At 36.4% G+C, this 11,420-nt stretch overlaps 1 protein-coding gene across 2 annotated transcripts; it reads right to left on the bottom strand.

The window, feature by feature from the left end:
- Positions 1–401: 401 nt before the first annotated feature.
- Positions 402–10,526, bottom strand: LOC18430469 (putative BOI-related E3 ubiquitin-protein ligase 2). 2 transcript variants are annotated; one of them, XM_088860262.1, is made up of 4 exons: positions 10,369–10,526; positions 8,642–8,765; positions 1,319–7,207; positions 402–1,057 (listed from the first exon to the last, which is right to left on the bottom strand). In XM_088860262.1, the coding sequence occupies exons 3-4, from the start codon at positions 1,775–1,777 to the stop codon at positions 518–520; spliced, it is 999 nt and encodes a 332-aa protein (XP_088716388.1). In that variant the 5' UTR covers positions 1,778–7,207; positions 8,642–8,765; positions 10,369–10,526; the 3' UTR covers positions 402–517. The 2 variants fall into 2 exon arrangements, with proteins under 2 accessions (XP_088716388.1, XP_006840685.1); XM_006840622.4 differs by having other exon boundaries at positions 1,319–1,674.
- Between the last annotated feature and the right edge of the window lie 894 nt (positions 10,527–11,420).

Below are 11,420 nucleotides of genomic sequence, written 5' to 3'. Positions count from 1 at the left end.
GATAGTCAATTGCAAGATTTTCCAACTTAAGAACAATATTTTCCACCAGATTTCTAACGAGCACCTTCCTTTTATATTTTAAGGTCGCAACCTCAAACATTTTCCTTTGCAAGGTCTGAAGTTACTTGAGAAAAGAGCATATAATCAGGGAGAAAACTTCAGAAAAGCATAAAAAATAATTAACAGAGCACATTCCAGTCCTTTCGCAAAGTAGTGGGATAAGATGTTTGCATCAAGACTACACCATTCAAATCAAAATTTCAAATTATTCAGGCAACCTATAACTGTGAATGTGGAGACAACAAAAATAAAAAGCATTTGGCATATAAGCAACCACAATAACACAAAGAAAGAAGGAGAAGAAAAGGCAAAAGAATCGAAAACAAACCATTCATAAAGGATGACATGAATAACAAGTTGCTTCATTTATACGTTAATTTTCTGCAACCCAAAAGTCCATGGTAGAAGGGAGTCTTGGCAAATAAAGGGAGCCTGTGTGTATTCCATTTGTGTATGTTTAGGACATAAAGACCTGAACACTCGCAGTCTTCAGGGTCCGGCAAACTGGACAAACGTCAAGAAAACCCTCACAATCCTTACACAGGCACAAATGCCTACATGGCAAGAGTAACATGGAAACCTCCTTATTTTTGCAAACCCTGCATGTTCTCTGACCCTTCAATTCTCTGTTTTCTAAGAGGGTTCTGGTTTGAATACCTAGTGGAGCATTTTGGTCACAAGATGACGCCAAGTCGTCCACTTCACTATCTCCGCAGCCTTCTCTGCACTGGTCTTTACCTTGAGCAATGGCTTGTTCGAGGTTATTCTTCAAGGTATTTACCATTGCTTCGTTATACCTTGCTCTGCTGTGCCAGTGTTGGGCCTCGGAAGCTACATGTCTTATCCTTTCTACCAATTCCTTGTTCTTTCGGTTCATATTCTCGATTTCGAGTTCTTTTTCTTGTAACTTTCTGCCGATTCCTTTTTCAACAGCACTAAGTAAAGATGACAAGTGTTTTTGCTTCAATTCTCTTACACCTTTGGTAATGTTTTCCTCCTGATCAGACGAGAACCGCAAAAGTAATTTATTTGAAGGCATTTGAAAAAGCATAACCAGAATACCACAAGAACATAAGTAACATCCCATTGCATAAAGTACCATGACAATAGAAGAAATAGGAGTGCTCCGAAAGCTCTCTTTCATTCATATAATGACTTCTAACTTCCAGATGCAAGTTCCAAATTTTTTTTCATAAAGGGGGGTTTAAAAGAAAAAAAAAATGGCAACTATCTGAAAGGGTTCTTTGCGAGTACTCACTTGAATTCGAATGTAATGCTCAAATTCATCTCTCTGCCTATTGATCTCAGCCTTTAAACTATCACCAATAGATGCAATAAGAGGGAGAGCATGCATGCTGCCACTTGCAGAAGAAACTGAAGAATTTGGTTCCTCATCATCATAAGATAATCTCAAACCAGTTGATACGGCATTAGAATTGGGATTGTTTGATGAGTGATCTGCCTGATCTTGATGGTAATTATTCAAGGACATGTGAAGCTTCTGTGGCCTCGTAATAGCATCTGACTCCCTCCCCCTTTTGTTTGGCCGATTATATGCTGATGCATGATCATTCCCACCATAATTAACTTGATCCACATTGCAGTCGACTGGAACTGTAACAAGCACAAGTGAACAGATACAATCAAGGAGCCAGAATAAATCATCCAAGAAACAGAAATGATAAACAACGTACAGAAAACTACAAGATACGATCATTGACTTCTTTCCAAACCTTTTCTCAGCCTACTCAGGTCCTAGACCAAGAATGACAGACCTCTCCTTTCTTTCCATCCCAAAGATAAGGCCTTGTGGCTGGGACGCCTCTTCTCAGAAGAGGAGATCCTCAGGACCATCAAGGAACTCGGACAGGCCAAAGCCCCAGGTCTGGATGGCCATCCAGTGGCTCTCTTTCTCAATCACTTCTGGAATTCAATGGGCCCAGATATCCCTGCTTTCTTCCAAAAATTCTACACAAAGGAACAATCCAAAAGGCCATGAATGCAAGTATTTTGCTGGACTGGAAATCCAAGTATTTAGCTGGATTGCGATATCCCAGAGGGTCCTCCATAGGCCACCTACAAGCGGGGCATTACCATCCAAAATAGGTGTGCCATGTGTAAAGCAGCAGACGAGACCAACGAGCACCTTTTACTTCATTTGAGACATGGCTCAGAGTCTGTAGGTTTATTCCTTTGTCGTGCATTCAGTATTTCACTTGCAGCCACCTTGTGGGTAATTTGGATAGAAACTCTCGAATAACCAAGGGAGATAACTAACAATACTCTAAAGGACCAAATTAAAGCCATGGTTCTCTTTTGGGCAAAGAACTCAAACCTGCTCAAACATCAAGCTGCTACAGATTTCCTCCAAAAGTGACTAGCCATGTTACACAAGGCCCCACACAAATTCCTCGCTCTTCACTGTGACGCCCACCCGAACAAGGCCATATACGGCTCAATTTTTATGTTTGCTCTCTCCACAACACGGGTTCCCTAAGCACTGGGGGAATTTTCAATTATCAGGATGGAAACACCCTATTCTCTTACTCGAGGTTTATTGGTCGTGTTTATTCCTCACAGTGGAGGCCCTCGGTCTCCTTGGAGGCCCTCGGTCTCCTTGGAGGCCCTCGGTCTCCTTGAGGATATCAAAAGTTTTCTTCCTGAATGGAGCCCCTTCAGGGAAATTCCAAGAATGTTATTTTTTGGGCATCAAGAGCTTCCCCATACCTGTTGAGGCTAGAAGACATTCTTTACCACATTTTCAATTTATGCAGGCCTATGCACATCTCCTTTCAGCATATGTGGCACAAAGCAAACTATGAAGATTAGGGGACGGATTTGATTTGTGCCATCCATGACCAAAGAAATTCACCGGAAGTTGGTCATATATAAAGGGGCCATCTTTGAACTGGAAAAAAGTTGACAGGAACCTCACCTGCAGACTTCATTCCATTAACATGAAAACTTTTTGGCACAGGAAATGAGGCCCATCTCTACTACATATTCCAGGACACTTTAAACTAATTCCAAAGTGACCATACGAATCAACCAAAGCCATAAGCTTAATCGAACTACTCCCTAGGTCACTTATCATAGGATCTCAAGCAATTAGGAACCACAAACAGTCAACCCACTTGTTGGTTTTCACATCATCTAACCAAATAAGTATAGGGCAACAACCTAAAGAATATCTTCAGAAAGAAAAGAGAATCTATCATAGCTGATCAAGCTATGGTGCATAGGCTGGAAGCAAGGAAAATGACCGACTAGAATATCTTCAGAAAGAAAAGAGAATCTATCAAAACTGATCAAGCTATAGTGCATACGCTGGAAGCAAGGAAAATGACTGACTAATGAAGTTCACCCACAATGTGTGGATATTAGTCCCACAAGGTCATTATGGATATTGTCCAGTCTTACAGTCACATAAATAACCATTGCATGTCAAAACCTTAGTCCTAGCTCCTGGTTGAAGTCATCACTAGATTGCTGCAGATATTTTATAGGTTAGACACAAAAATTCACACGAATTGTCTTGCCTCTAATTGAAATCCCACATTCATCCACAACGCGGTCCTTACTCGGGGATATTTTGATGAGGATGTAAGCTCTATTCTAGTTGAGCGTGTAGAACACTATAATAAATATTCAACTTGCAAAACGTGAAATGACTTCAATTTTCAAATCGCAAATTGTGAAATGATTTCATAAATCAATTTGCCATATACGTAACAAGTCGCATACCATAAAACATGAACATTCACCTTGGACAGGACATTATAGTCTAGAAATCTAAGCAGCTGAGAGATGGTCATGTGGTGCTTGGAAAACTCCATACATCATGGAAAATACAAGGGTTTCTGGGATAGAAGGTGCTGGTGAATCACAATATCTCAAAAGCACATGGACTCATTCTTCAAGTAAAGAACTTACAGAATTGTCAAGATTCAGAGTCTGTCATAGCTTTCTCTCTTTGAGAGCTTATCTGGCAACAAAATGAAGAGGACCTCCTCCATGAAACAAACTGAAGAAGTTAGCATAGGATAGATCCAATTTCTTATGCTGCTTAAATCATTTCCAAGGTCAGTTATGGGTTAGATGGATTTCCCTCGCATTAATTTAGAGTTCCAAGAGGGGAATGTATTTGGAAGTATTATTTGAATTTTTTGTTTTCTGGGACCAAGATGTTGAGGGATTCCTATATTTCTCACCCATATCCCAAAGTAATAGAGTAAACATACCTCGGAAGTTCAAATGTCTTATCCTAATGTGTTCAACCAACTAAAGTTTTATCTATACATCTTAAAGAGGTCTTACCTACCCCTGCTCAAGGATTTTATTATTTTCTCTTTATGTCATCTCAAGAAGTTCAGGAGGTTTTGCAACAGGATACACTTCTCCTAAAAGCCACCGGATTCCAAGGCCAAAATAAAGGAGGGATACTCTAATTGGATCAAATATGAAAACATCCAACAGTCACATTTATCAAGTGATATCCACATTCTAATCCATTGAATTGTGGGCATTTAGAGCAAAGGAGCTCTCATATTTGGTAATGCTTTATAATGTTACTTTTTCTTTCTTAAACAAATTCAGATTATTTTATTGGAGTTCTTCAAAGAAACCTTTTTGAAAGACCCATTGGCTTATGGGCAGTCCCCATCTTCCAAGATGAGTTGCCTCCTAGTGCTTCCATGAGAATGTTAGTTCCCCTGGCTAATGGAAATGAGGGAAATGTCTGAACGCAAATTGACAACTTAGAAGTTCTAGCTAATTTGGAAAAATCAGCACTCATGGTTACAAACAAGGAGGGACAAGTGCCCCTCTTGTGGCTTGGCCTTGAGGGTGCAAGCCTTCTCAAACTACATCTTTATGTTAGCAAGCCAGTACCCTAGGTAGGATAGAAAGATAAAGTTCAAGTTGCAGCATTAGTGGATTAGATCGAGTTTTTTTTATGGAACCTATGCTTCCCTCGTTATTGGGTGTGAGAGTAAAGAAATGAAAATGGATTCAGTCAAGAGCTGCAGTGCAATTTTGCAGATTGGATAGAGGGCTGTAGGCCTTCTACAGGGAGAAGAAGTCACATCAAGTTATTCGTGATAAGGGTCTTAATCACCATGAACTCCCAGGAAATGTTACTAGTGGAGGAGTAGGACAGCGAAAATAAGATGACACACTTCAAATCACCACTAGAGCATCATATTGTGTCAGATCAGGAAAGGCAAATCTTGAACTTAAGCTTAACTGTGGTTTTCCTTTTATATATTCTTTTAGACACGTACAAACATCCTTTTGGCCAATCAATAAAGGCAAATCTTGACTGAATCAACAATCGGGAAGCCACCGGATAGAATTCTAATATATTATAATAATAAATAGGAGGTTCCTGGGAGGAAAATAGGAACAGGGCATGGTACTTGGAGGGATTGAGAACCATGAGTTTAGCGGCAACCACCAATGCAAAGTATTTTTATCTAAGAACCATGGTACCCCACCGTCACCATGTGATCAACAAATGTCCAAACCTGATGAATATTTCGGATTGCAAGGCATATCTAAGAACCATGGTACATCCTACAGTCACCATGTGATCAACAGATGTCCAAACCTAATGAATATTTCGGATTGCAAGGCATATTTGGTGCAATCAGATATCCTCTTTCTTATAGGAAGCAGGCCTGCTTTAGTTTCAGTCAGTGATTGAAAAATCGGCGAGTTGCATCGGAATCGCCTGAATCGACACGAGAATCAATCCCCCCCGTGTCGATTCCACTAAAACCCACTGAAACGTCTGGTTCTAGAAAAGAACCGGCGATTTTACGTAACAAATCGCCGCATGATGTCATGAATCTCCCGGTTCTTCGCTTCATGACGTCATGAAGCACCGATTCTTTGGCAGTGGGCATTCTTGTAACTTTCGGAGTAAAATAAGGTTAAGGAACCTGAGGTTCACACACCTCCCATGTGTCCCCAGTTGCTTCACACACGTTACCAACGTTGAGTACCAAGAAGTATTTATTCACTTGGTTCTTCTTCCACCTTTTCGATGTGGGATATTGTGAAAAGGCAATAGCTTGAAACATTTATACATTATAAAATTTTCTTTACGCTATTGATATCACCATATTGCATGTGGTATACCGGTTATCACATCCCTGCATTGCGTGGAAGTCGTTGGTTCGAATCCTCACATGGACGGGTGGCTATTTTGAATTTTGGAAACGTCGTTTTTTTCCTCTTTTGTCAAATTTTTTTTCTTAAAAAAAATATAAAAGGTTTCTTGTAAAAAAAAAAAAAAAAGAAAGGCTCTTATCAATTTCGCTTTTTGTCAGATTTTTTTTTCTTTATCAAAAAATAAAAAGTTTCTTGTAAAAAAAAAAATGAAAGGTTCTTATCAACTTTTTTTCTTGTCAAATTTCTTTTTCTTGTCAAAAAAATAAAAAGTACTTGTCAAAAAAAAAAAAAAAAAAATTTTTCAAAAAAAAAAAAAAAAAGTAATACGACAAGCATTTTTTGTCAAAAAAAAAAAAGGTTCTTGCTAAAAAAAAAATTGTAATGCGACAAACATTTATTGTAAAAAAAATAAAAGGTTTTTGTCAAAAAATACTAAAAAGTTCTTGCTAAAAATAAAAATGTAATACGACAAACATTTCTTGTAAAAAAATAAACGGTTTTTGTCAAAAAAAACTAAAAAGTTCAAATAAAACTATAATACAACAAACATTTCTTGTAAAAAAATAAAAGGTTTTTGTCAAAAAAAACTAAAAGGTTCTTGTCAAAAAACCATTCTTTATTGTAGTCCATGTATGATTATATACTTCATCCATGGTAATTCCATGATTTTTATTTTGTGTGATGTAATTTAATGATTAAAATAAGTTTATACAGGAAAAGAACAACTCAATATTCGTATATTAATGAAAAAAATAAAAGTTAATAATGTAGTACCCCGATTTCTTATTGGATTCCTAAAAAACAACATTTATAATTAATTTTAATAATTTTTTTGGATTTTTTGTAAGGCTTAATCTGACCGATTCAACTGATTTCCAATCCGGATCGCCGATTCACCGATCCGGATGGGTTTTTGAGGTGCCCGATCCACGCCATCGATCTGTTTTTTAAACCACTGGTTTCATCATTTCATCTGTAGTACCAGTACAAGAAAATAAATAAAAGAAAAAATAGGCAGCCCAAATAATTCACAAAATAATCAAACAACAAATAAGTAAATAAACCTTCAACGTCGTCATAGCACAATCATGAAAGGAGAAAACAAGAAGAAATATGATAGGAAATCATTCTCGCACAGGCTATGATGATGATCATTCAAAGAGTGAATTCAAGAACTCAAGGACTAGACTTTAAGAAACTAGACAAATCTAAAAATAACGTAATTAATCAACACAACAAAAGTTCAGCTTGAACATAATAAAAGAGCGGGAAAAAAAAATGAAATAAGGGAATTTACTACGTAGGAGATGCAGGGATGAAAGCAACTACTACAATGATAATCTAACAACAAATCCAATCAACTACATAATGCACAGAGAAAACAACAATCAAAGATTTCTCTTCAATGGACATTAGGAAAATGCATCAGCAATAATAAGTGAGAAATAGAGAGAAAAAAAAAGAAAGAAAATAATAGCACCATCACAGGTTTCAAAGGAGAGAAGTAAACCCTTTTGTACAACATTTGATTGCAGTGTGAATTAAAAAAAAAACAAATACATGTAAATAAATTCAAAATTTTTGTAGCTGAAATGTACAAAACACAATCAAGTATACTATAACCAATATAGACAAAAAAGATCATGTACAAATGGAATAAATAAACAAGGAGTAACCACAAAAAGACAGCAAAACATACTATATAACATTAGCCTGTGCCAAAAGACAATATATTAGCATTTGAGACATAAAAGCCACAATCGGTCATAAAAACCTACATTTACTATATACATATGCAACAACATATAAGGAACAAATAGCTACAGTGGATGGGCATGTGTCATAGAAGATACATACTGGCCTAAAATAATATATAAAAAGAAAATCCAAAACCACACAAGAATATAAAAACCAAATTTAACAGCAACCTAAAATAAAATCAAGAAGGTAAATCAGAAAATCAACTAATCGAGAAATAAATCATTCAACCCAAGATGAAAAGCCAACCAATGTGATAAAGCTCTAGAAAAAAGAGATGAAAGATGAATAAGACTAACATAAAATTACTAACAAACAAGACATACAGCTAGAATACAGCTAATAAAAAAGGAGATAATAACCAAAAGCAAGATAGCCCAAACATGTCACGAGAATAACATAGTGAAGCTATCAAAGTTTATCCAAGACATGAAAAAATACTAAAAGCAGAAAAGACATATGTACAGGGATAACTACACAAGGAACCTAAAAACAAAGAGAGCCCCAATTGCATTCCAGTTCAGGCAAATAGATGCTCAATGTATGCACTAGCATAACTAAAATGGAACAGAAAAGATAGGTCATACAAAGAAAACAGATCCCCAGAAAAGAGAAAACCTAAAATCTACAATTTCTCATTAAATCTTACAGTTTCCAAAGAGCTGAAGTTGAGTCATCGCATTGGAATCATACTGAAATTGATTCTCCTCAGATGGCCCAAGGAGAACAGGGAATACAAGGTTACTGTTGTCACCACCAAACATAGTTGATATCTGCAATTAAAGGAGCAGTGTAAGAGATCACGAAGACACCATTAAACGAACTCATTGATACTAAAAACAAATTCTTAAGAACCATGGGATATGGTGCATTTGATAGGGCTTCACGTTAAATAACTGACGTTAAGTACAATGAAATAAACATATAACTGAGAAAAGGAGAAATTAAAGGAACACCAAAAAGAGAGCATAACTACCAAGTACTACCAATAGAAAAAAATAATCAAGCATGACACAATGTAAGGCATACAAGAAATCAATATTTATGTTGTGTTCCTGGCTGAGATTATAAAAAATTGGCCTTATTCAACAAAATCAGAAAGTGACAACTAAGTTGGCGTTCTGTTGTGTTTCTGGCTGAGATTATAATAAATTGGCCTTATTCAACCAAATCAGAAGGTGAAAACTAAGTTGGCTTTATGTCCAAACTCAAAACTGAAAAGTACAACAAAAAGGAGTCTGCAAAGCAAATTCCCCACAAAAACTCAAAGCTCTAAAATTTTACAATCAAGAAACTATCAATGTAATAAAAAATGGTCCAAAGTACACAAGGAAACAAAGATGAGTTCAAAATCCATAAATACAAGCCTCCAAAATGTGTACTATTCTCAGTGCCTTAGATCAAAGCAATAAGGATATAAAATTTCCAGGAATAACAAAACATAGAATATCTGATAGTGCAGGGTTTTAGCTGAAACTAAGAAATGATCAGGTATCGGAATGAAAAAAAACCCAAGAATGGCCCGTAAAATTAACCTTACTAGTTCCAACACATGAATCCATGGAACATAAAAGATTTGAATACATATACCGCTAGATGACATAAAATCTGCTCAGTATAAACTCTCCTTGTTTATTCAACCAAGAAATTAGGAAACAAAATCGGGAGATCAACAATAAATAAGGAGATCTAAATAAATACAAGAAAAAATTCAGAAAATCAAAGAACTGCAACTGCGACTAAAAGAGGAGCTACCAAGAAAAAATATGCAATTAATTCAATAAATATCAAAAGAACAAGGCTTATCCTGATATAAGCAGGGCCAAAAATTCAAAATGAAAAAAAAAATTGATTTCAATCAATTAAGATAATGCCACAAAATACTTCAAATAAAATAACAAAATGATCAATTTGGAAATCGAGAAACTAGCATCAACAAATGGAGCTTTGAAACCATTAAAATAATTTCATAAAAAAAATAAATCCATCAAAAAAATCTAAATTACAAACTCCACTCACAAAAAACATCTTAAAAATGAAGAATAAAAAAAATGTCTAATAACCATATAACATATAGACAATCACTGCAACATTTGAATGCATTTCCACGATCAACCGTATATCCTACCAATAAATATGTATCCAGAAAAAAAAAATACCAATACCAAGGATAAATAACACGATCTGATACAATAAATCAACAAAAATTCCAATTTTGTTTCTTCATTTTCATCAAAAATTAACAAGATGAAGAATGAAATCAAAATAAACAGATCTAATCTGAAAAAAACCAAAAAAAAAAAACAACCAAAAAAAGAACGGTCAAATCATCGGGGAAATAAATAATAAATACTGAAAACATCGACCAAAAATTACCTTGAAATGCTTAGCGCTGATGGAGGACTAGAACAAAGCGATGAGATCAAAACAAGATAGAGTAGGGCTAAAATAATACAGAAAAGGGAAATAAGAGTATTTTAAAATTAGTTATATGGCCTGTATTTCTTCGTTGTGGCTCACGGCCTTCCCTTCTCTCTTTATCTCTCCCATTTCTCCGTTTTTATTAGTATGCCGCTGCAGGTATATCGTTACGACTTACGAGAGAGAATACAAAAATGACATTCGGTTTTGGTGAAATAACGATACTAGGCCTCTACAATGACATTCGGTATGCCCTAAATTACCAAATTATCCTAACACCTCACTGAATGACAAAAATGGCCGCGACGTTTGCTGAAGTCGTGGGACCCACATGGGACGGCACCCTTGTAACCGGACTCATCCCTCGTGGAAATCTAAACCGTCCGTTTGAAAATAGGTGCAGCGATGGACTGGATGGCCGGCTCGGCCAATCTTTAGAAAACTAGGGCGTGAGCTATAAAATATGGCCCGATGGCCAGGCCAAGCCGCACGGCCTGAGGGTCAGACTTGGACCTAGGTCACTCTAGTTTGGCTGGACGGGCCTTTTTTTTTTAGCCTTCTCTTTAGATTTATTATGTTTACAAAATTGGCCCAGCCTGCCCAGCTCTCATAGGACCTATGCGAGGGCCTTGTTGGCCCAAGCCCAGCTTGGGCTGGCCTTAATGCCTTATTGCCGCTAGGCCCGGCTGTCCTGGCCCGTTGCTACCTTTATTCAAAGAGTAAAAAAAATTGGAGCTGGTAAATGTCATGATAATAAATAAAAATTTGAAAACGTTTATTTTATGTTGATAGGTTAAAATGTAAAGTTGAAGTGCATCTTTAAAATCCTTGAAAAAAAGGTTGTTTTGATATTAGAAAAATATCTAATTGGTCATCTTAACATCAAGATGTATAGATACGGCGGAACAAAGATATTTCAAGTCTTAAAAATAGTACATCTTGCAACACATTATCTGGATTGTCCATTTTTTAGATTTTCATGTATTTATAGATCTGTCTGATTTGAA

Source organism: Amborella trichopoda, chromosome 3 (genome assembly GCF_054954075.1).
Source record: "Amborella trichopoda isolate Santa Cruz 75 chromosome 3, AtrichopodaSantaCruz75HAP2 v2.0, whole genome shotgun sequence".
NCBI lineage: Eukaryota > Viridiplantae > Streptophyta > Magnoliopsida > Amborellales > Amborellaceae > Amborella > Amborella trichopoda.
Note: the sequence above shows the minus strand (reverse complement) of the source record. Positions and strands in the feature narration are given on the sequence as shown.

What these genes read in the sequence shown, in the direction of transcription:
- LOC18430469 (XM_006840622.4), bottom strand. Translation starts at nt 8,756, where the DNA reads ATGTTTGGTGGTGACAACAGTAACCTTGTATTCCCTGTTCTCCTTGGG. An exon ending in ACTTCAGCTCTTTGGAAACT is followed by an intron (nt 1,675 to 8,641) that starts GTAAGATTTAAT and finishes TGCTTGTTACAG; the next exon opens with TTCCAGTCGACTGCAATGTG. An exon ending in AGCATTACATTCGAATTCAA is followed by an intron (nt 1,058 to 1,318) that starts GTGAGTACTCGC and finishes TCGTCTGATCAG; the next exon opens with GAGGAAAACATTACCAAAGG.